A 25,428-nucleotide genomic window follows, 5' to 3' on the forward strand; every position below is an offset into this window, starting at 1 on the left:
ACCCCAGAGCAGCAAGGGGCTGTGACTGCCATGGTCCCACTTATGTCTTCCTTCCATCCTGCTATCCCTCTTAAAAGGTAGGCTGCTCTGTTGTGTGTCACCTTCTCTTTTCTGTGATTGTCGGGGTGGATGTGCCAAAAATCTACTTTAGCACAGCTCTTGGTAACTCCCCAGTGGCATCAGGGAACCCAAAGATGGCAGGTGCTGCAGAGGCCAGGAAGTTTAGCCTCTCTGTTGGATCCCCAAACTGACTTCCCATTGGCCCCTGGCTGGCCGGACGTATCTTAGCAGGCAATGCCCTTGAACCTGGAGTACCTTCTTGAGGGAAGGGCGGTGGTGCCAGCTGGCAGAGCCTGGTGTAGGATGGTCTACTGCAAGGGTGGCTCTTGGCTGATTTTCTTAGAGGGTGGCATTGCATCATGAGGGATTGGAAATCGCTAGAAGACCAAACTGAGGCATCCTGAGATCGCTGGAAAGAAGGATTTGCTACGGGCCTCAGAAGAGAATGAGAAATGAAGAAAAAGATAAGGTCTGATGGGGGAAGCCTAGCTCCATGTTGGGTGGGTTTGAGGCTGCCTGATTTAACCATTCATTCATTCATTCATTCCTTAGCAAATATTTGCCTTCTTGGGCCTGGTTTTGAGGTGAAGAAGTTCTCATCTTCTAGAAGGATCCCTAGTGACCTGACAATAAGTGGGTCTCACGTAAGATGGCATGGATCACCATCTTCCCAAGGGATGTCAGGATTTGGATGCTTGTTTCAGTCTCAGGGGATTTGAAGGGGAATACCAGGGAATCCAAGGCACCAGGGGAGAACCGTGCAGCTGAAGGGACCGAGGAGGCCCTTGCATAGAGGGACGGAAGTAGGGAAATTCAGTAAGAATGGGGATGGCAGTGTACAAGCAATGGTCTACAATGTGGATGAACCCCAAAATATTATGCCAAGTGAAAGAAGCCGGACACAAAAGAGCACGTATTGTATGGTTCCATTTGCATGAATCACACGGAATAGGCAAATACATAAAGACCAAAAGCAGATTGGTGGTTGTCAGGAGCTGAAGGGAAGGGGGAATGGGGAGTGACTGCTAGAGGATTCCAGGGAGGTCACGTATGCACAGATCATGGAGCGCAAACAGTTGCTAAATGGAGACTGTGGTTGTTCTGAGGAAGGGAGAAGCCCCTGGGGGAAGCCGTGGCCTGGGAGGCACAAATGCAAAGAGCATCTGAGTCAAGTCTCCCGTCTTAGCCCCCAGCTTCTATATATACACCACACTGGGAACTCTGTTAACAAAGGAAAGGAAAACACTTCCATGAGTCTATGCAAGAGCTGCAGAGTGATGGTCTGAGATGAGGCTGCAGAAAGGACTCTCCCACAGAGGCAGCAACCGAGGAGGGGGGAGACACTGGCTTGTGGTGGGTGTCTCAGCAGCAGGAAGACCCAGGGCCAGTCAAGGAACTGGCTTCTGCAGAGGTGGGAATACTTCCTGATCCTGGGATCCTTTGAGGCCCTTCTCTCAGTCCCCTCTGTGGGACCGAAAGCTGATCTGGTATACTGGGGGCACTCTTCCTATGCCACTCTCCTGGGGTGTGAGGTCGATGTCCTCGGGGGCCACAGGGCTGGCCACAGAGAAGTTCTGGAGGATGGTGGTGAAGAAGAGGAATAATTCCATGTGGGCGATGCCTTCACCAAGACAAATGCGCTTCCCTGTGAACACAGAAGGTCACCAATGTGGGCACAGAGCCGATGCACATCCCTTGCCCGGTCACATCCCAAAGCCCAGACTTCTGTGTCCATCAACAACAGATTTGTATGGGACTGGCCTTCAACCTGCAATCCAGGGTGGTGTTTTAGGGGGGTCCCAAGCCCTCTGAAACCAGGGGCTAACGTTTGGGTGGAGGTGCCTTGCACGTTTTTCCAGGAGAGTTTGTAGCTTCTGTGAGATTTCCAGAGGCTTCAGTGGCCACTTGGAGAATAAACACCCACTTCAGGTTAGATGTGTGTGTGTGTGTGTGTGTGTGTGTGTGTCTGCCTCCACATGTGCAGGTGTGTGCACATTTCTGACAACATTTTTAATGTCCTTCATCTCTAATATGAGGAGGATGGTACTTATTTCAAAGGACTATTATGAAGGTAAAGAAATTAACATTTGTAAAAATTCTCAGACAAGGACCTGGCCTGTACTAAGGATACTATAGGTGTAGATATTGTTTGTGTATGTTTCTGGGTGTGTGCAGTGAGGAGTGTGTGTGGGAGTGGGTGGGGGGGGTGGGGAGTGTATGCTTGTGGTAGGGTGTGTATCTGGTAGGGGGGGGTATGTGTGTCTGGTAGGGAATGTATATGTGGTGGGCAGTTTGTGTGGGAGGGGTGTGGGGTGTGTGTAGGGGGAGTCAGGGGGAGTGTGTGGAGCGTGTGTGGGGAGAATGTGGAGGGGAATGTGTGGAGAGTGTTTGGAGGTAGGGGTGAGCTGGGAACAGGTGTGTGTGGGGAGTATGTGTGGGGAGTGTGGGGAGTGTGGGGGGGTGAGGGTGTGGGGAGGGGTGGGGGTGGAGAATGTGTTGGGGGGAGTGGGTAAGGAGGAAAAGGAGGGGCAGGAGGTGTGTGTGGGAGGAGTGTGTGGAGGGAATGTAGAGGCGAGTTGTGTGGGGAATATGTGGGGAGAGTATGGAGGGGAGTGTGGAGGGGAGTTGTGTGGGGAGTGTGTGGGGTGAGAGCTGGGCAGGGGTGTGGGGAGGGGTGGGGCAGAGAGTGTGTTGGCCCGGAGTGGGTAGGGGGGAATGGGAGGGGAATATGGAGGGGAGAGTGTGGGGGGAGTACGGGGGGGCAGTGTGAAGAGTTGTGTGGGGAATGTGGAGGGCAATTGTGTGGGGAGTGGGGGAGGGCAGAGGTGTGAGGAGGGTTGGGGTGGGGAGTGTGTTGGGGGGAATGTGTAAGGAGGAAAGGGAGGGGTGGGAGCTGTGTGTGGGGGTCTGTGGGAGGAGCGTGTGGTGGGAATGCAGAGGGGAGTTGTATGGGGAGTGTATGTGGGGGTATGAGAGGTAGTGTGAAGAGGAGTTGTGTGGGGAGTGTGGAGGGCAATTGTGTGGGGAGTGTGGGGGAGTGGGGGTGTGGGGAAGGGTGGGGGTGGGCAGTGTGTTGGGGGGAGTGGGTAATGAGGAAAGGGAGGGGTAGGAGGTATGTGTGGGGGTGTGTGGGAGGAGTGTGTGTGGGGAATGTAGAGGGGAGTTGTGTGGGGAATATGTGGGGAGAGTATGGAGAGGGGTGTGGAGGGGAGTTGTGTGGGAAGTGTATGAGGGGGGAGAGTGTGAGGAGGATTGGGGGCCAGGGAGCACATGGAGGCAGTGTGTGCGGTTGGGAGCATGAAGGTGTATCTGGCACTGTGTGTGTTTTTCTGTATCTGGGTTGTCATTTTATCTCAGTCCGAGAGCCATGGGCTTCAAAAGTTTGGGGAAAAAACCAAACTACACTTAAAATTGTGAGTGGGGCGGGGCACCTGGGTGGCTCAGTTGGTTAAGTGTCTGATTCTTGATTTTGGCTCCCAGGTCTTGATCTCTGCGGGAATAGTACGGAGCCTGCTTTGGATTTTCTCTCTCCCTCTCTCTCGGCCCCTACCCTGCTCAGGAGCCCATGCTCACGTGCTATTAAAATAAATAAATAAATAAAAAGAATTGTGAATGGGTCTGCTTCCTTGGATTCCCAGAGGTGTGAGAGCCTCCAGTAGGTTATGAAGCATGGGCTTGAAGAGAAATAACACAAAGGGAGTAGGAACCCCAGGAAGAGGCACCGAAAGCCTCCTTTACCTCAGTGGCTCTTTCTTTTTTAATGTTTACTTATTTTTATTTATTTATTTTTTCAACATTTATTTATTTTTGAGACAGAGAGAGACAGAGCATGAACGGGGGAGGGTCAGAGAGAGGGAGACACAGAATTTGAAACAGGCTCTGGGCTCTGAGCAGTCAGCACAGAGCCCGACGCGGGGCTCGAACTCATGGACAGTGAGATCGTGACCCGAGCCGAAGTCAGATGCTCAACCAAATGAGCCACCCAGGAACCCCTGTTTACTTATTTTTGAGAGAGCTCTCTCAAATACACAGAGTGGGAGCAGAGGGGTGAGGCAGAGAGAGAGGGAGACAGAATCTGAAGCAGGCTCTCGGCTCTGAGCACAGAGCCTGACACAGGGCTCGAACTCACAAAGGATGAATCACGACCTAAGCTAAAGCCCCACACCTAACTGACTGAGCCACCCAGGCACCCCACCTCAATGGCTCTTGATCTGCAAGCTGGCCACCATGGCAAGGCCATTCAGATATTTCCTAGACCGGTCAAGGTGTCAGACATTATGCCTATGTGGACATCTCTGGGGGAAATGTCTGTATCTTTTTGGCACATCAGAAGTTAGGTAACAGGGACTTAGAGATACTCAGAGCAGGGCTCTAGACTAGTTCTCCTGTGACTGGTTCTGTGACCCAGTTCTTTCCAGAACAGCCTGACTCCTACTGTCTCCCTCCCATCCTCTCTTCCAATCCCAATCCCTGGGACTGTCCACTGGGACACCCTTCACTATCCCGTTGGCTCTAACATCTTTTTGGCTTGGTTTGTCGTTCTTTCCACTCATGGCAATCTTGCATCAGTCTTTGGCTCTGATTGACCTCCCATCAGACATTGCTCCTCTGTCTCCTTCCTCTTTTGCCCACTTTCTTCAATCTTAAGCTCCCTGTCTCTGTCCATTTGGATCTGACTCCATCTGAAACTCTCTCCCTCCCCCTCTCTCTCTGTCTCCTATTCTCTCTTGTTTTCCCTTCCTCACTGTATTGTCTCATTGTGCACTCAGTCTCTGTCACTTGTCCCCTGTCACTATCTCTCTCTGTGTCTGTCTTTGTCCTTCTCTCCATTTTTCTCACTCATTCTTTCTTTGTCTCTCTCTCTCTCCTTCCCTCTCTACATCTCTGCCTCTCTCTCTCACCTTAGAACAGGACTAGTGCATGGGATCATGGGCCCCACCCCACCATCCCACAAGTCCCCCAACTCTCACTTAAGATGAAATGAGGGAAGCCATAGCACTGGGCACAGCCAGGGGATCTGGGTCACTGGGGTCACTGATGGAACTCAAGACTAGGGCCTTGGTTCGGGGGTCCTCCTTTCTCCCAAAGGATGAGGATTCTGGCCATTGGGGTTTTCTCAAGACGGGGCCACATAATGGAGAACGGGGAAAGAGACAGGTCAGAGCATGTCAAGACCCACTCCTGGCTCCCAGTACCAGCAAGATAAACCCAAACTCCCCCCAGCTTCCAAGGCCCTCCAGCTGAGATCTTCACCCTTCTCCCCTTTTAGAATCCACACTCCAGGCTCCCTGGGTTTGTCTCCTTTCTCAAACACGCCATCCTGTCTCCACCTTCAGGCTTTGACTTGCTGTTCCCTCTGCCTGGAACACTCTTCCTAGTGGCTGATTGATACTCACCCCTGAGGTCTTAGCTTAGAAGCCAGTGCTTCGAGGAAAGCTTTTCCTCACCGAACCACCAAGAGTAGTCAGTATTTCCTCTTTGTGTTCCCAAAGTCCCTTTCAGAGCATTTATCACAGTTATGATTAATGATAATAATCATCATCACATCCATGAGCACCGACTTTGTGCCAAGCAGTTCTAAGCACATTGCAAGCATTAATTAAGTTTAATTAGGTACTATTTTGTGGTCAAATGATAAATGCCCATCTCCCCTGCTGGGCTGTAAATTTCCCAGGGCAGGGACTGTGTCTCTATGTGACTTGCCCAGTGCGTCATCTTCAGCCCCCAATAGAGCAACAAGCTCAGAGTAGTGCTCACCAGCTATTTTATACCAACGTGTACCTCTATACCAAGGCGTAGAGAGGTTAAAATACTTTCCCAAGGTCCAGCTTACCGAGATGAGGCTTTGGGATGTGGTCTTCTTAAGCCCTGTCTAGGGCTGCAGGGAAGATGAAGTGGGTTAAAGGTAAAGCAACTGGCATATAGTAGCTGCTCAATGAACCAAGATCTCTCCTGGACTGTCTCAAAGAGAGAGTGGCCTTTCACTCTGGTGTCTGGGAAAGAGAGTGGAGGCCTGGCTTACCCATGGAGAAGGGGATAAAAGCGTCATTCTTCTTCAGTGCCCCATTGGCATCCAGAAAGTGGTCAGGGTTGAAGGCATCTGGTTTTTCAAAGTAATGTGGGTCATTGAGAGCAGAGTGCAGGAGGGGATGTACTTCAGTGCCCTGAGGGAGAGTCACAAGGTCAACAGATACTGCCATTCCTTTCCTCAGCCCACCCTTAAAAACAAAACAAAACCAAACAAACAGACAAACAAAAAACCAAGAGGGCCCTAGTGATAAAACCAAAAACAGGTCAAGTGCAGAGATTAAGAGAACCCAGGATGCCCACACGGGAAAAATGTGGGAGCCCAGCTGGCCTCACCTTGGGCATGAAGTACCCTCTGAAGTGAGTGTCTTTGGTGACCATGTGCGGCGCGCCAATAGGGAAGAGGTCACTGAATCTCTGAATCTCATGGATGACTGCATCAGTGTATGGCATTTTGGCTCGGTCATCAAGGGATGGAAGGCGGTGTGGGCCAATCACCTGGTCAATCTCCTTGTGGACTCTCTCTGAACAGAAGAGTGGGACCAGGGAACCTCATTTTATTTTATTTTTTCCAATATATGAAATTTATTGTCAAATTGGTTTCCATACAACACCCAGTGCTCATCCCAAAAGGTGCCCTCCTCAGTAACCATCACCCACCCTCCCTACCCTCCCACCCCCCATCAACCCTCAGTTTGAGGGAACCTCATTTTAAAGAGACATTTCAGCAGGGACACTGCTTTGTGTGGGCTAATGAGCCAGGAACAACCTGTAATAAAGGGTTAGGTCATCGACACCCCTCAGAGCCACAAGCCTGGAAGAGGGGGAGGTGGGGGGGGCAGTGGGAAGCAAGAATTCTCACCCTTTCAAATCTATTGAATCTTATGAATCCTCTTTCCACAGGCACATGTAAACACACACACACACACACACACTCACGTGCGTGTGTGCATGCACACATGCACACACCACAATTTTGCACAGAATTGCATATAAGAACTCAAGGCTATAAACCTGTCAAAATTCTCCCTCTTAAAAGACTGGAGAGGAGCCTGGGTGGCTCAGTCAATTAAGCGGTTAAATGTCTGACCTCGGCTCAGGTCCTGATCTCAAGGTTCATGACTTTGAGCCCCACATCAGTCATTACAGAACCTCCTTTGGATTTTCTGTCCCCTCGGTCTCAGCTCCTCCCCCATTCACCCTCTCCCTCTCTCCCTCTCTCAAAAATAAATAAACATTAAATTTTTTTAAAAACAAAAAGAGTAGAAAATGACCTAATATTTATTGTGTGTGTAGTATAGATGAGACACTGTGCTAGGTACTCAGGAATATAACCATGAAATAGATCAATAGATTAACCCACAAACACCTGGATAAATGAATACATAAGCCAGTCGACTTATGAATGGAAAGAGTGATGAATGGAAGAACATTAGTGAATGGATGTATGTATTTGTTTATCAATCAATATATGAATTATTGGGTCATTAATTAGTAAATGGCCCACAGACAAATAAGTGAACCTGATTAACCAGTAAATCAATTGCATAAATGGATGGCTAGATCTATAGAGCAATAAATAAATAAATAAATTAGTGAAATAACAGGTATCAAAAAGTGATGAAATAGGTATAAAAATAGATAAAATAAAATAGGTATAAAAAAGGAACAAATAGATGGAGGGACTGAATGACAGATAAATAATCAGTGATGAATCAACTGAATTAAATGCATAATAAATGGATGAAGGGTGGATTGAAAGACCGATGGAAGAATTAAGGAATGAAATCTAGTTCATAGGGCGATGGATGCATGCATGGACAAACGAGCCAATGAATCAATGACAAGTACTTCATTCATTAATCCCTGTTTCAAAAGATCAACAATTGAATCAATTAATCCAAATAAATAATGGAAGCCTAGGTCCTTGAATCAATCACAGGTGAAAGAATCTGAGTATACAGGTAATAAATACAGGTAACGAATAAAAGGATAGACACATGGATGGATGGGTGGGCAGAGAGAGGAGTCTGTCTTTACATGATGGGAGGACACAGTGGGAGAAAACACCGACGGATTGTTCATCCATCCACAGGCGGGGCTGCCTTAGTTAGGGGCTCATTCAAAACCTGCAGCGCTCCTGGTATATACAGGAGGTGAACACTTCCTCCCTCATTCAGGAAGTATCCCAGCTGCACTTTTGCAGCTCCCAAAGGGGTGAGAAGCCCCCGCCCCCTGCCTCGATCGGTTGTCCCCGCCCACCCACCTGTGACGTGAGGGTACTTGAGCATGAGCTGGAAACCATAGCGGAGCGTGCTGCTGGTGGTCTCCGTGCCGGCGAAGAAGAGGGAGAGCACCGTGCAGATGAGGTTCCGATGGTGGAATTCGCTGTTGGGGTCGGACTTCTCCTGAATCCGAGCGGTAGGGGGCGTGTCAGGGGAGCGGGAGCTTTGCTGCACGCTGTTGCCTGGGGGCGCCCTCCCCTGCTGCTGGGTCTCACACCACCTGTCTCTCTCTCCCTCTCTCCTCCCAACTTTCCCCTTTTTTCCTCTTCCCCTCAGTTGGTTCCTGAGTCTCTCCTCCCTTTCCCAATCTCCCTCCCCTCTTCCCCACTCCCTTCCCCCTTTCCCCACCCTTCTTCTCTTCGCTGCCATCTTTTCCTCCCTCCCTGCCCCCTCCTGTTCCCCTCCCCCAACCCCCACTTTGTCCATGCGGATCAGGTAGGCATCGATGAAGTCCCGGGGGGTGCTGGGGTCCAGGGTTTCACGGTGCTTCTCCACAGCGTCCTCAATGAAGGCTATGATTTCCTGCGCGTTTTTGTAGATTTGCTTGTGTGTACCCGGAAAGTACTTCAAGAAGTTGTAGAAAAGCTCGAACATCTGCAGCAGAGAAGGGGCTGAGAGGTCCTCCCAAGGTGGAGCCAGTGAGTCACAGGGAGGGGGACGCTCCTGGGGCCTGGGTAGGGCAGAATCTCATCTTGCTCTGCCTCTCTGTTTCTGTCTCTGCCTCTCACTCACTGATTCTAAGTCTCCTTTGATCTGTTGTTCTCCCATTTTTCTCCTTCTGTCTCTTCCTCCTTCATCCTCCTGTCCTGTTTTGGTTGCTGCCACACCTCTCTCCTTGGCGCTTCTCCTTACCCATGTGTGTCTCTTCTCACTTGTCTCTCTGCAGCTACTTTTTTCTTTTAAATCATCTCTACACCCAGTGTGGAGCTCGAACTCACGACCCTGAGATCAGGAGTTGCCTGGTCTACTGACTGAGTCAGCCAGGGGGTTGGCTCTCTGTGCTTCTATTGCCTACTTCGCCCAGTGGATCTGTTTGGCTCGGACCTCTCTGACTCTTTCCACCCCTCACATCTCCTTTGCTGCACCAAACATTGATAACATGATGCATACACAAGATGAGCCTACTGCCTGCTTAAGACTATTTATTTTGGAACATATTTCTACTGGATTGTCTAGGATTAATGTAATAGCTAACTGTTGCAAATAATTGCAAAAAAAAAAAGGTGGAAACAGAGAGTGCAATGTAAAATTCTTTGTTAATTAAAAAAAATTTTTTAAGTTTCTTTATTTCTGAGAGACACAGAGAGAGAGAGCATGAGAGAGGGAGGAGGAGAGAGAGCAGAGAGAGGGAGACACAGAATCCAAAAGGAGCAGAGAGAGGGAGGAGCAGAGAGAGGGAGACACAGAATCCAAAGCAGGCTCCAGACTCCGAGCTGTCAGCACAGAGCCCGATACGGGGCTCAAACACTTGAACTGCAAGATCATGACCTGAGCCAAAGTTGGACACTTAACGAATGGAGCCACCCAGGCACCCCAATCTTTCTTAATTTTTAGCGATAACCATTGATAACTCTCTAGTCAATCTCGTTCTAGATTTTTCTCTCTCTGTGGTTCTCTGTGGGAGGAGAAAAGTGAAATCACCTGCTGCACCTGTTGCAAATATTCACTCTGGGCCCCATCCCAGCTTTTTGGATCAGACTGTCTAGCAGGAGGTCATGGGAGTTTGTGACTAACCATTTGGAACAGTCCTACACACAAATCTGACATACACTCCTGGGTATGAACCATAATGAGGCATACTGTTCTGCAGTTTAATTTTTTAAACTTAATGTATAATCGTGGTATTTCCAGATTCATTGAGAAAGAGAAACCACGCTATTTTGTTTTAAAAGAGGAGCATATTACTTTATAATCTGGGAGATATTTTTAAAAAGACCAAAAGTGGGCGGGGAAATGGGGAAAATGAAGAAATGTGGTCCCTTATTTTCACGTATCCTTGAATTTCTTCAATTGAGGAGATTTGCCAAAGACAGAGGTGAAGATGTGCAGGAATCAGGAACAGAAGAATAGAGAGCCTGACAGTCTGAGTCCTATTCTCTCCCTCTGTCTCCGCCACTCTGCCTCTCAGAGTCTCTGATCTCTGCTCTTCGTCATCACTTTCACCCTGTCCTTCTCTCTCCTCTTCCAAACCCTCATGTCTTGGTCTCTCTTGCTGACTCTCTGACTCTCCATCTCTGTCTCCCGTCCCTCCCGCCCTCTACTGCTCAGTGTCCCTGTCCCTCCCTGCTGTCTGTGCCCCCCTTCCAGCCCAAAGCTGCATTTCTGGGACACCAAAGCAGATCACCCCTTTCCCTGTGCCCTAGACATCCACCTCACACACCAGCCTCCCACACCAGCTCCCTGACCTGGCTGGAGAAGGAGCTGAGGAGCGTGAAGATCTGGTAGAACAAGTCCAGCAACCGCAGGAACTTGGGATCTTTGTAGCTAAAGCGTGTTCCAAAGACAATGGAGCAGATGATGTTGGCAGTCATGGAGTGGAAAAGGAAGGTGGGGTTCTGGAAGGCTCCTAGGAGGAGGAGGCACAGGTCATGGGACACGGACTCAAACAAAGGCCTTGGGAGTACTTGACCACTGCCCCATCTCCATGTGACTGCCCTCCCTCGCTCAGTGATGACAAAGAAGCAGGAACAGGAACTGCTAACATTCACCAGCCCAGATGATGGGCCAGCCAGGTCCTGTTCTAAGCACTTCATGTATTATTTTACTAAATTCCCACCACAACCCTGGGGGGAAAGTGCCGTTCTGTTATTGTCTCCAGGGTAGTCAGGCTATGGAGGCTGTGTGGTGGGTCCCTCTCAGGCCTCAGCTCTGACCCTGGGGGCAGGTAGTTAAGTCCCAGGGGCAGATGGGTGCAGGGCAGGTGTTCAGTCAATCACATGTGCAAGTTTAAAAGCTCTGCTCTCCCTGTCCCTTGTCTGTCATCCCCTCCCTTCATCTCTTCTCTCCACCTCCAGGGCTCTTTGGTCTCCAGGGAATCGTTCTGCACTTGACGGTTGATGTCTGTATACATCCTGACCTCCCTGGATGGGAGGGGAGCAGGGACTGTGCACCCACCCGGAAGTGTCATGGCATCAGCCTCTGTCTGCGGGTCTCACCTGTCCGTCTTCTCTTGCTCCCCTGCATACCCTTTCCTGAGCTTGTCTGTCAGTCTCATTTTCTCTACCTTGGTTTCTCTCTGCCTTGGTTTCTTTTTGCTTCTCCCATCTCTTCCAGTCTCTCTCATTGTCTTCATCTCTCCATCTGTGTCTCTTTTCCCTTCCCTATCTCTCTCCATCTGAGTCGCTCTTTTTCCATCTGAGTCTGTCTTCATGGTCTGCTGCCCCTAGTCCTCTATTGCTCCCTATGTCTCTGCCTCTGCCTCTCCCTCCCAGCCTGTACATTTACCTCTCGAAATCTCTTATGGAAGGACCCTGTCATCTTTATGTCTCATAAACACCCTTATATGGAGAATCCAAAAGTAAGTAGAAGTGCTTCTCTCTCTTTTTTTAAGTCTATTTATTTATTTTGAGAGAGAAAGAGAGAGAATGAGTGGGGGAGAGGCAAAGAGAGAGGGGGAAAGAGAGAGAATCTGTGCTGTCAGCGCAGAGACGGACGCAGGGCTTGAACTCACAAACCGTAAGATCATGACCTGAGCCGAAATCAAGAGTCAGACGCTTACCGGCTGAGCCACCCAGGCCCCCCTCAGAAGTGCTTCTTTGCTAGCCCATCTCAGCTGCCTGAGGGCAGGACGCCCCAGCTGCCCTCCTTCCTCACTGACAGCTTGTCAATAGTTCACCAAGAAGAATGAAAACCCACTTTGGCATTTTCAAAGTGTCTATCGTTTTCCCCTTTCTCTCTTTGCCTGCTTTTATGTAAGTCTTATTTTTGCCCTTGCAGATACAAGTCATCCATGGGTTGGTTTCCCTGAACCCAAGTAAATAGCGTGCTAATACATAACCAAGTTTATGTCCTTGAGTTACTCTCGACACTATACACCCCATATCTCTTCTGGCTCCCTGTGTTCCATTCCTACCCATCTCTGTCTGTCCCTCTGCTGGATGGTCTCTCAGGGTCGTTCTCTATCTCTGCCTCTCTTTCTCTGCCCACAGGTACACCTCAGTCTTTCTGTTGCCACGCACCCTGCATACCCATTCTCCGGGGACTCACCCTGGGTTTTCCGCAGTTCCTCTACCACACACTGACACTCCTCCTGAATCCGCTCCTCTATACTCCGCTTCCCCATCCCGAAGTTCTTCATGGTGGCCAGAGAGAATCGCCGAAGGAGCTTCCAGCGTTCCCCATTGGCAAAGATCACACCTGCAGGTGGAGGGAAGGCATGGATTCCCAAGAGGGTTGGAAGGGGACTCTGGGCCCCTCTGCGCCTCTTATCCCCCCTTCCCAGACTCACCCTCCCCAATTTCCATCTTCCATCATTCCCCTCCAGGTGCCTTTGAGGTCCTTACCATAGCCTTGAAAGATTCGTTCTACAGTAGACACTCTCCCCCGGCCAGAGAAGGCCTCAGCTTGGTCCACCAGGGCCTCCCTTATGGCCTCTATCCCACACAGCATGACCACAGGCCTTGGACCCAGGTACACCGTGAAGACATCCCCGTATTTCTCTCGGAGCTGTGAAGCATATCCACGCCCAAGGTACTGTTAGCCAATGTGCACCCATGTGGCCATCCCAGTTGTTAAACCATAAAAACACTCACGTATAGATTGGCAATTAGCTACTGAGTACCCCAAGACCCTCCACCCCAGGGTGCCTTCCCCTTCCCAGGACCCGGCAACTAAAGGATTAACCCATGACCCAGACAGAGTCTGCATGGTTGGTGCCCTAAGCAGTACAGATGGTTAAATATCTCTTACTTCTGCCTATACCCTTGAGTCAAACCAGATCTCCCCAGCATTGAAACTGAAGGGTCATCCTTCCTGTGACCCAACGTCAACCTGCTGTCTTTCTCCTGACAATTTCCCCAGAGAACTACCCTAAACCGCTTGGCAGATATGAAGAGAAAATGATGGCTTCGGGGATGATTGTGACATAACATCAACACAGGCATTTGCAAAACTGCTCCATGGTATTTACTGAAGCTAAACACATGCATATTCAATGACTCATTAACTTCACTCCCAGATGCACGCCCAACCAAAATGTGTACGTGGGTTCACCAAAATACCAACAACCTGATTCGCTGAAGATTTTTTAAAAACTTTTTTAATGTTTACTTGTTTTTGAGAGAGAGAGAAGACAGAGTGTGAAGAGGGGAGGAGCAGAGAAAGAAGGAGACACAGAATCCAAAGCAGGCTCCAGGCTCTGAGCGGTCAGCACAGAGCCCGATGCGGGTTTGAACCCACAAACCGCGAGATCATGACCTGAGCCGAAGTCGGAAGCCTAACAGACTGAGCCACCCAGGCGCCCATTGAAGTTTTTCAAATAAAATTCTCAGCAACACTGATAGAGAATAAATATATGGCGATATAGTCATGCCATGGAATAACTGTGCAGCAATGAAAAAGAACCCACGCTATAGCCAAGACTTGAATGAAACTCACAGGCGTAGTGTTGAGCCAAATCGACCAGACACAAAAGTGTCCATATGTCTAACTCTATTTCTATGAAGTCAAGTTAGTGAGAGGGTGGTGACTGGAAGGGGACTGGAGGGTGGCTTCTGGGGACAGGGTGTCGTTACTTACCTATATGTCAATTACATGAGTATGTCCACTTGAGAGAATTCATTGAGCTGAACGTTTACGACTTGTGCACTTTTAGGGGTCATGTTAAGCCTCACTAAAAATTGACTTAAAATCATGAAAAGGTTAAGTTTACTGAAAAATCTCTCTCACTGATCTCTGCAGAGCCTCCTTATGGTCTCCCTACTGCCATTCCCATCCCCTTACGATCAGCTGGCCACCCACCTCACCCCAGTCTGAAGCCAGAGTATTCCCTATGAAAATGTAAATTAATTAATACCCCTAACCGGCTCCAAACCCTCCAATGCCCCCCACTGTGCTGAGGGTAAGATCTGAGGTCTCCACCCTGATCCACATCGCCCTGCATGAGGTGGCTGCGTCACCCCTCTGCTTGTCCTCCCCCTCGCCCCTTCCCTCCCTCAGATCCAGCCTCCATGTTGTCCCCCAAACATGCCGAGCTTGCTCTCGCTTCAGTGTTCTTGCACTGACACCTGCCTCTCTATGGTGCTTTCCTCAGGCATCTTGCAGGGTGTCTGCTCACAGACACAGCGAGACTGAGCCTCTCCCCCACTATTCAATCTAAGTAGCTCCACCACTTTCTAAAATAGCACCCGGCTTTCTTTTAATCATAGCTCTTGTCTACCTAGTATTTCCTTATTTGCTTAACTTGTATGCCTTGTCCAAAGCCACATCATCAATGCCTAGCATATTCCCAGGACACAGAAGGTGTCCTGTAAATGACTGTTGAATGAATGGATCAAAAGAGCTGCCATTTAATGAGCACTTACTATATATACACCAGGCTCTATGCAGTATGCCACCCAGTCCTCATTAATGTTATGAGACACACATTCTTACCACCATCTCATTTTAACAGAGGAGGAAACTGAGACTCAATGAGTAAGAGTTGACTCTGGAACACAAAATCCACATCTGTCTGACTCTAGAAAGATCTGGGAGCATACTAGGGAATGGAGGAGGAGCGGGGCCACCTTCTCCGATCTGTCCCATCGTGACACCCCTTAGTCCATTCTCTCCCTTCCTGTCTCCAAAGATGCAATAATAATGGAGGATCATGGACCCCTAAAGAATCCTGGAAGTTCCATGGAAGAACTTTAGGGGGTTGGAACTCTCAAAATTTTATGTAAAAATCTTTGTGGACATTTGGAGGGGAGAGAGCCCACAGCTTAACCAAATTCTCAAAGGATTTGTGATCCCCAAATCATTAGGTAGCTTTGGCCCAGGAGGACATTGGAGATGAGGACACCTCTGTGCCAGACCCCAGCTTTCCCTCCATGAAGTCCCAGCTGTGTGACTGAGGACAAGTGTCTTCCCCAGGCTGAGCCTCACGGTCCATACCTGTGAGATAAGGATAGCACCTCACCTCGCCCGCAGGCGTGTGGTAAGCCAGACCTGATGAATTCCCACGGCGATATAGATAAATCCTAGCCATGTAAATCTGAGCAAAGAAATCAAGCCCAGGAGTTTACAGAAAAACGTGGTGCCCTTGGGAGGCACTGAAGTAAAAAGTACTCGGGGCCTGTGCATACCCATCCCCCCACTTGTGGGAAAATTCTCTCTCTTAAAAGCAAAGGGATGACAAACCCAAGATTCAGGAGTGTGGTGGCCTCGGGGTATGTAAGCTGGCAGTTATGTCGGTGACCCAGTTCTTCTGTTGCCATGAGGGTGCACCGGTGTAGATTACATTATTCATAAATAAATCGATAATCACATGTAAAATCAGGCGTGGAAAGCGGTGATACAGAGCCTGGTAAACACTCCAGTGTCAGCCATTACCGCACATTTGTGACCGTTATTATTAAGAACCTTGTGCCTCCTCCCGTCATCCTTCTCCTCCTGGCGTCCACCTGGACCAACCTCCGCTCTGTTTTCTTGGCAAAGGAGAAACTTAAGGTTGGTGACTCTGCCCCTTCTCTCTCTTCCAGGGCTGGGCAGGCGCCCAGAGACTCCACAGGCGGTGGCAGAAGAGTATGAAATTCTATACCCACGGCTTGCGCCCAGACGCCTCCGCGTGCCCACCCACCCACCCACTCCGGGGCCAGTGCCCACACACTTCAACTGGGCAGGGACGCCTCTGACCGTCTGACCACCAGCTACCATGCTTCACCTCCATGCACCTTCCTCGCCACCTTCATACACCCCACCCGGAGCCTGAAAGGATGCCTTCACTCCTTCTGGGGAGTGATCCCCAGATCCAGGGGCAGGGAGACACCCTCAGAGCCCAGGCATCGGCATCTCACCCTCAGGAAGGATTTGAGTAAGCCACTTCTGTCCATCTGCAGAATATTCCCCAAGAAGGCCAGAGGACGGGGGCCTGGCGGGAGGTGGCCATGGGCCTTCGGGTGGCCCCTGGCCAGCAGAAGCAGGAGTCCCGTGAGGACAGCAAGAAGGAGAACGACACTGAGCTCCATGGCCCGGCCCAGCTGTCTCTGTCCCAACTTCAGCCTTGATTGATCTGGGCTTTTTATCCTCAGCTGGCTGCCCCACCCAGTTATGTAACTGTATTCACTCCCCGCCTCCCTTCTCATCATGTCCAGGAGTGTGAACTTGAAAGAGTGATGTGCTTTTTCAAGTATGGGACGTCCCATTCTTCCGGCTCACACAAACCTGTATATGTTGCCAGAAACCAGGTGGTAGCGATTCCAAAGTCCACAAGAGTCCATGTGCCTGGTGCACACATTGGGCGTATTTGCTTTGCGGCTATGGGTGAGCATGCGCGTTCGCCTTGACGTGCTCGCACTTGCGTACGTTTCCCTACGCCTGCTTGTGTCTGTGCGTGTGCTGGAAGGAGTTTATATGCAGAGTGGTGTTTGTATTCACGTGAACGTGCTGGCATGTTTCTGTGTATGCGTCTGCATGAGGTTGCGTATATGTTTTTGCCTGTGTGGGGGCTTACATGTATTTGTGTGGATTCATTTGGGAAAGGCTGTGTGCATCTGGGTGCACGTCTCCGTGCGTGAGTCTGGGTGTGCCTGCGTTGTTTGTGCGTCTCCCGGTCCCTGTCTGTGTGGGACTTTTAGGTGCCCGGTGTCTACCTCCACCCCCGTATTCCCTCCCCCCCCCCCCCCAGTGACAGCCACTGATGAGAGTGATGATGACAACAGGAGGAGGGGAGAGGCACAGAACTGGGGAGACTCGGAGAGAGAGAGAGACGGATAGAGACGGAGGCCTGGCGGGTGCAGCGTTCAGGTCCCTCCCCACCCCCACGCCTACCCCTGGCTCTCTGATTGCTCTGAGCAGTGCCTGGCACTTCTGTCCCTGCCTCTGGCTCTGCCTTTACAGTGCAGGACATTTCTCTGACCCTCTGGAACAGTCTTATGTGACTCTATCTCTTGCCATCTCTCACTATCTTGGTGTCTCTGTTTCTGCCTTTAGACTGTCAGCTCCAGTATTGCAGGGACTGGGTGCATTTTGATTGATGTTCCCTGGGCTCATGTGTGTCTCCATCATCACGCTGGGCCTCTGGGCCTCCGGCAGGCTCAGTCCAGATTTGCCCAGGATGTAAATGAATGTGGCCACATCCACCTGTCGTGCCCTGAGCCTGGCTTTCCACCTCATTCTGTCACTCTCTCCCTCAAAAGAGACCGGGGGGACACGAGGCGACGTCTATCTTGCAATGTTGGACAAACCCTTTGCAGGCTGCAGGACCCTGGCCTCAGAGGTTGAATCATATCCTTCTGATCCAGGAGAAAAGGACGGATAGTCCCGATATCTTGAATTCATGGGTGGAGCCCTAACTTCGTTGATGTGGGAGAGGTGCCACCATGGACTTTCCTGACCCAGGACCTGGCCCCTGCTGTGCTGTGTATCTGGCACTGAGCCATGGCCCCATTCGAGCCCCGGGTATCACTGAAGGAGAGCCATAAAGTGCTTTACACAGAGTAACTCACTCATTCCTCACCCTTTAAGGTAGGTACGGTTGTCATCCCCACTTTATAAATGGGGAGAGTGAGGCAGAGAGAGATGGACAGTTTTACTGAGGGACACAACGGCAGGTTAGAACTGCATCATTCAATATGGTAGCCACTTGCCACATGCAACTATTAAGCACTCGAAACATGGCTAGCAGAAAATGTGAAACTTAATTTTAGTTAGTATTGATACTCACTTCAGTGATTAGAACACTTACAAGTACATTTGGAGCAACTTGGGTATGTGAACCTAGTTTTTCAGTTACAAATTTCATGAAATCTAAACACAGATTAAGTATTTCTGAAGAAAAGTCAAGGTCCCAATTAAGGTGTTGTGTAAGTGCAAAATACACACCAGATTACAAAAAAAAAAAAAGATATGCTGAGAGTCAGAGGCAGGACAGGGAGAAGCCAAGAAATAGACAAGGAATATAGTGTAGGGATGGAGGCAGAGGAAGGGAGGGAACAAAAGAAACAGCAAGAGAACAGAAGAGCAAGAGAGAGGCAGAGATACAGAAACATGGGGACAGAGTCTGCAGGGGGCACAAGTGGGGCTGCCAGCTGTGGAAAAGTTGGGGGTTTTGGTTGTTTGTTTAATGTTTATTTATCTATTTTGAGAGAGAAAGAGTAGGAGTAGGGGAGGGGCAGAGAGAGAGAGAAGCCCAAGCAGGCTCCGTGGTGACACAGTGCAGAGCCCGACATGGGGCTCAAACCCACGAACTGTGAGATCATGACCTGAGCCAAGATCAAGAGTCCAGTGCTCACCCAACTGAGCCACCCAGGCACTCCTCTCCCTCCCCCATTTTTAATCCCCTTCCCAGGCAACCACTGATCTGCTGTTTGTCTCTAGAGATTAGCTTGCACTTTGTAAATTTTCTGTTAAATAGAATCATATGGTATACACTTTTTTGCCTACCTTCTTTCCACTAGGTATTCATTATTTTGCAGTCTGGGTAAACTGAATAGTGGCCTCTCAAATATGTCCTTGTCCTAATCCCCATATCCTGTGAGTGTTACCTAAAATGGTAGAAGAAATTTTGGAGATGGGATTAAATGAAGGATTGTCAAATGGGGAGATTATCCTGGACTATATAAATAGGCCAATGTTGCAATCACTTGGCCAATGATAAGGATGCCAAATACATGAAAATGTGTTCAACATCATTCATCATCAGGGAAATGCCAGTCAAAACCACAATGAGACATCACTTCACACCTGTTAGAATGGCTGTTATTAAAAAGACAAGAAACATAGGTGTTGGCGAGGATGTGGAGAAAAGGGAATGCTCGTGCACTGTTGGTGGGATTGTAAGCTGGTGCAGCCACTGTGGAAAATAGTAGGTAGGTCCCTCCAAAAATTACAAATAGAAATACCCAGGCACCTGGTTGGCTCAGTTGGTTGAGCATCTAACTCTTGATTTCGGCTCAGGTCATGATCCCAGGGTTATGGGATCGAGCCCTGTGTTGGGCTCCGCTCTGGGCAAGGAGCCTGCTTGGGTCTCTCTCTCTCCCTCTGCCTCTCCCCGCCGCCCCCCCCCGCCTCCGCCTCACATAGATAGATACATAGATACATAGGTAGACAGATGATAGATAGATACATAGATAGATGAACCATAGGGTCCAGCAATTGCAATTCTGGGCATTTATCTAAAGAAAACATTGACTCAAAAAGATATCTGCCTGGGCAAGCGTGCGCGCGCGCGCGCACACACACACACACACACACAAACATATTGCCGATTGCAGCATCATTTACAAGAGCCAAGACATGGAAGCAATGTGTTCTGCCCTTGCAGGGTTCAGTGTGCAATAAATGTCACTCGGGTAATGTGTTTGGTAGTGCTGTTCTCTGCTACTATATCCTTGCTGAATTTCCACCCCCTTTGTTCTATCAGTTATTAAAAGAGGGGTAATCCCATCTCTGAGTATAACTGAGATTTGCCTGTGTCCCCTTGCAGTTCTATTTGTTTTTGCTGAATGCATTTTAAAGCTCAGTTTTCAAGTGTATACACCTTTGGGACTGTCATGTCTTCTTGATGAATTGACTTTTATCATCACGAAATAGCTTTCTCTGTCCCTGGTAAGATTCTTTTCTCAGAAATCTGATTCTTCTGATACTAATATTAGTCCTTTTGAGATTTCTTCTGATTAGCATTGCTACGGTGCCTTCCCCCCACCCCCATCCTTCCCTTTTAATTTACTTGTGTCTTTGCATCTCAAGTATGTTTCTTGTGGGTGGCATATTGTTAAGTCTTGCTTTTGTTCCCCTCCATTCCCAGACCTTTTCATTTGGGTGTTCCAACCGTCTGCACTGAATATGATCAGAGATGTTTCTCGGTGTTCAGTCTGGTATCTGTTTGCTCTTCATTCTCTTTCTTCTTTTTCAGACTTCTTTGGGATCACATAGTTTCCATAATTCCATTTTGTCTGCTAGCTTACTTTTGTGGTTGACAGCATACATCTTGAACTTGATGTTTTTTGGGTTTGTTTTTGTGTGTGTGTGTGTGTGTGTGTGTGTGTGTGTTTTGTTTTGTTTTTTTAACAAATCCCCTTTAATCTCCTTCACTGGCCTACTGGCTTCAACTGTTTGATTTATCTTTGTGGTTGCTTTAGTGTTCACAGAATACATCCTTACCTTGTCGTAGTCTCTGTTCAGGTAGTATTATGTCACGTCACATATCTCATAAGAACCTGCCCATAAAATATTCTGGAGCTCTGGGCTACTGTTTTCACATGGATTATTTGTACATGTGCTGTAAGCCTCACACTACATTGTAACTATCGTATTTAAACATTCAAATATCTTTTTAAAAGATTTAGATAGTTGGGGGGAAAATCTTACCTATTGCCTATTACAATTACATGTCCAGGTTCTTCATTCTTTGGTGTAGATCCCTATATTTCCATTTGATATCATTTTCCCTCTGCCTGGGGGACTCCCTTTCACATTTCTGGGGGTACAGGGCTGCTGGTGAGGAATTCCTTAACGTTGGTGTATATGAAAACATCTGTGTCTTGTCTTTGTTTATAGAAGATTTTTAGCTGGATGTAGAATTCTAGATTTAGAGGTTTGCCATGTCGGATTTTAAGATGTGGCTCCAGTGTTTTCTTAGCTGTACTGTGATGAGAAATCTGATGCCCGCTTTATTGCTTTCTACATCATGTGTCTTTATTCTGTGTCTGCCTTAACATTTTCTTTTTTTATTTTCTTTTTCTTTTTTTTTAAGAAGACTCCATGCGCAGCATGGAGCCTTACGCAGGGGCTTGAACTTATGACCCTGAGATCAAGGGTCAGACACTTAACTGATTGAGCCACCCAGGAGCCCCAAGATTTTCTTTTTAAGAGTAGTTCTGAGAAATTTGATTATGACATGTCTTGGAGTAGTTGTTTTTTTTTTCCTGTAATAAGTTTGGTGTGTGTGTGTGTGTGTGTGTGTGTGTGCGTGCACGCTTGAGTTTAGTTAAGATTCTTAGATCTGTGTTTTTTACATTTTTGCCAAATTTGGAACTTTTTTCGGCCATTATTTTTTCAAATTGTTTTCTATCCTCACCTCTCTCTGTGTCTCTGCCTGGCTATCAGCCCCTTTCTTTCTCTCTCCTTTAAAATTTTTTTTTCATTTCTAATTTTAATTTGTTTTTAATTTACATTCAAATTAGTTAGCATATAGTGCAACAATGATTTCAAGAGTAGATTCCTTAATGCCCTTTACCCATTGCCATTTAGCCCATCCCCCCTCCCACAACCCCTCCAGGAACCCTCTGTTTGTTCTCTATATTTAAGAATCTCTTATGTTTTGTCCCCCTCCCTGTTTTTATATTATTTTTGCTTCCCTTCCCTTGTGTTCATCTGTTTTGTGTCTTAAAGTCCTCATATGAGTGAAGTCATATGATATTTGTCTTTCTCTGACTGACTAATTTCACTTAGCATAATACCCTCTAGTTCCATCCACGTCATTGCAAATGGCAAGATTTCATTCTTTTTGATTGCTGAGTAATACTCCACTGTGTGTATAAATACACGACATCTTCTTTATCCATTTATCGCTATTGTCAATAGTGCCGCTATGTACATTGGGATGTATGTGCCCCTTCGAAACAGCATACCTGTATCCCTTGGATAAATACCTAGTAGTGCAATTGCTGGGTCATAGGATAGTTCTAATTTCAATTTTTTGAGGAAGTTCCATACTGTTTTCCAGAGTGGCTACACCAGCTTGCATTCCCACCAGCAATGCAAAAGAGATCCTCTTTCTCTGCATCCTCGCCAATATCTGTTGCCTGAGTTGTTAATGTTAGCCATTCTGACAAATGTGAGCTGGTATCTCATTGTGGTTTTGATTTGTATTTCCCTGATGATGAGTGATGTTGAGCATTTTTTCATGTGTCAGTTGACCATCTGGATGTCTTCTCTGGAGAAGTGTCTATTCATGTCTTTTGCCCATTTCTTCACTGGATCATTTGTTTTTTGGGTGTTGAGTTTGGTAAGTTCTTTATAGATTTGGACAATAACCTTTTATCTGATATGTTGTATGCAAATATCTTCTCCAATTCTGTCTGTTGCCTTTTAGTTTTGCTGATTGTTTCCTTCACTGTGCAGAAGCTTTTTATTTTGATGTGATCCCAATGGTTCATTTTTGCTTTTGTTTCTCTTGCCTCTGGAGACATGTTGAGTAACAGGTTGATGCGGCCATGATCAAAGAGGTTTTCGCCTGCTTTCTCCTTGAGGATTTTGATGGCTTCCTGTCTTACATTTAGGTCTTTCATCCATTTGAGTTTATTTTTGTGTCTGGTGTAAGAAAGTGGTCCAGGTCCATTCTTCTGCATGTCGCTGTCCAGTTTTCCCAGCACCATTGCTGAAGATATTGTCTTTATTTCATTGGATATTCTTTCCTGCTTTGTCAAAGATTAGTTGGCCATATGTTTGTGGATCCATTTCTGGGCTCTGTATTCTGTTCCATTGATCTGAGTGTCTGTTTTTGTGCCATCCCTTTAATGTTTTTTTAATATTTATTTATTATTTTGAGAGAGAGAGAGTGGGGAGAGAGGCGGAGAGAGAGACATACAGAATCCGAAGCAGCCTCCAGGCTCTGAGCTGTCAGCACAGAGCCCAACATGGGGCTCAAACCCACAAACCGTGAGATCATGGCCTGAGCCAAAGTAGGACACTTAACCAACTGAACCATCCAGGCGCCCGTTTTCTCTTTCCTTTAAAATGGGGAACCAGCAGTTTGTTTACAAAGCTAAACAAGCCACCTGCCAGCAACAAAAGTCCTGATCTAGGAGGTGAGGTGGCTGAGTCACCCCACATGCATGAGGAGGAGGCAAGGTTATGCTTTATCTGAGTCTCAAAGTCAAAACTGCCAGGCCCAGCTTCTCCCCATACACCTCTAACCCAGGAGGAGGGCACTGATAATCCTGATACTGTGAAATCAGGGGTGGAACCTGTACTTTCCTGACCTTGGAGAGGTGCCACTGTGGACTTCTCTGGCCCCAGCGAAGTCCTGGTTCCCTCTGTCCTGTGTGATCTAGCACTGAGCCTGGGGCCTCATTTCAGCCCTAAGAGTCACTGATAGGGAGCCGTGAAGTGCTTTGCACAGAGTAAGGTACTTAATCCTCACCCTCTGAGGCAGGTATTGCTGTCATCCCCATAGACGGGGAGAGTGAAACCCAGAGAGCTTAAGACCTTGCCCAAGCTCACATAGCAGTCTAGAAGTAGAATCCGGTGTCAAATCTGGTCTCCTTGCAGAACCTGCTATTCAACCACTTCCCTCTGCTGCCTTTCTGAGAGAGATACAGAGACACAGACACATGGAGAGAGATAGCAGACAGTGAGAAGCAGAGAGAAAAAGAGTCAGAGAGGACAAGAGACAGAAGAGAACTGTAAATTCTGGGGAAAAGGGATTCTTTGGAAAAATTAACTAGGGAGAGATTGGATTCAAAAAGGCAAGCAGGTTCCTTTCTTGCAGGACTTCTCAGGGCCTTTAGAATGCTAATTTGCACTGTTAATAACCCAGCAAGAGGGCAGGAGGGTCAATAGCAGTTCCCCAGCACATCTGAGAGTCTAGGGACTCTGAGGGAAGACATTCTAGGAAGTGTTCATACGTGAAAATAAAGCACTAATTTTGAGTCAGGCAGACTCAGTCTCAAACCTCAGCCTTGTCATGTATTTATCGTGTCAGAGACACCTAGACAAGCGTCAGGTTTCTCCCTCTGGAAAGTGTGAGTACCTACCCTATGGGGTCACCGCGAGGATGGAGAAGAGATCCAATGTGCACGGCTTGGGACACACTAAGTGCTCGGTGAATGCGCAGTGACCACAGGAGAGACCCAGAGACCCAGAGGCCAAGGCTAAAGGGAGTGGAAGATCAGACACACCCTGAAGGAGACTCGTCATGTGACAAGATGGTAAGAGAATGAGAAACCCGCTCTCCTAAGACAACAAGACACGTGGTAAACACTCATTCATTCATTCAACAAGCATTTATTGGACAGCTGTGTGGAGGCGCTATTCTAGGCATGGGGGAGGCAGCAATGAACAGGACAGGTAAATAAATACCTGGCTCTTACAGAGCTAACATGCTAGTGGGAGGGACAGACGACAATAAGACAGAAACCAATACAGAATGATTCAGAGTGACAGGGCAATATTCAGGCATCGTGCCCTCGGTTGTCCTTCCTGGTGGTTTCCCCTCCAGCACCCGGTGTGGTCCTCAGTGGCTGCGCGTGTTGAATGGAAGGTAGCGAGACCCTCACATTGGAGAGTGGCACGTGTCACTATCAGGGCAGAAGGTACAAAGATGGAACCATGACACCTGAGGCTGTGAAGGTAAAGATGGCACAGAGGCAGGTGGAGAGATGAGGAGATGGCCAGAGAAATGCGGGAGCCCAGAGACTGAGGACAGACAGACATACAGACCTATGGAGATTGAAGTCTCACTGAGAGACAGAACAGGAAAGACAGGGGTGCTGAGGGACTAGTGAGGTGCAGGGGGACTTAGTGAGGGGCTGAGGGACTAATGAGGGGTAGGGGGAATTAGTGAGGAGCAGGGGGAGCTAGCGAAGGGTAGAAGCAGCTAATAAAAAGCTGAGGGACTAGTGAGGGGCAGGGAGTACTAGTGAGGGGCTGAGGGACTAATGAGGGGCAGGGGGAGCTAATGAGGGGCTGAGGGACTAGTGAGGGGCTGAGGGACTAGTGAGGGCTAAGGGGAGTTAGTGAGGGGCAGGGGGAGTTAGTGAGGGGCTGAGGGACTAGTGAGGTGCAGGGGGAGCTAGTGAGCTGAGGGACTAGTGAGGTGCAGGGGGAGCTAGTGAGGGGCTGAAGGACTAGTGAAGGGCTGAGGGACTAGTGAGGGGTAAGGGGAGTTAGTGAAGGGCAGGGGGAGCTAGTGAGG

At 48.4% G+C, this 25,428-nt stretch overlaps 1 protein-coding gene across 2 annotated transcripts in view; it reads right to left on the reverse strand.

Annotated features, from left to right (window-relative positions):
* Nucleotides 1–969: 969 nt before the first annotated feature.
* Nucleotides 970–25,428, reverse strand: part of LOC115502795 (cytochrome P450 2B11-like) — a 47,596-nt gene continuing 23,137 nt past the window's right edge. Inside the window, exons 1-9 of one of the 2 annotated variants that reach the window (XM_030298533.2) lie at nt 16,367–16,614; nt 12,875–13,037; nt 12,579–12,728; nt 10,778–10,938; nt 8,790–8,966; nt 8,354–8,495; nt 6,424–6,611; nt 6,083–6,224; nt 970–1,705 (exon numbers count right to left, since the gene is read on the reverse strand). In XM_030298533.2, coding sequence (XP_030154393.1) covers nt 1,515–1,705; nt 6,083–6,224; nt 6,424–6,611; nt 8,354–8,495; nt 8,790–8,966; nt 10,778–10,938; nt 12,579–12,728; nt 12,875–13,037; nt 16,367–16,537 — 1,485 coding nt within the window. In that variant the 5' untranslated portion in view covers nt 16,538–16,614 and the 3' untranslated portion in view covers nt 970–1,514. Of the gene's footprint in view, nt 1,706–6,082; nt 6,225–6,423; nt 6,612–8,353; nt 8,496–8,789; nt 8,967–10,777; nt 10,939–12,578; nt 12,729–12,874; nt 13,038–16,366; nt 16,615–25,428 lie in introns of those variants that run through there. The other variant, XM_032591362.1, reaches the window with a different exon arrangement.

This window comes from Lynx canadensis, chromosome E2 (genome assembly GCF_007474595.2).
Source record: "Lynx canadensis isolate LIC74 chromosome E2, mLynCan4.pri.v2, whole genome shotgun sequence".
NCBI classification, from domain to species: Eukaryota; Metazoa; Chordata; class Mammalia; order Carnivora; family Felidae; genus Lynx; species Lynx canadensis.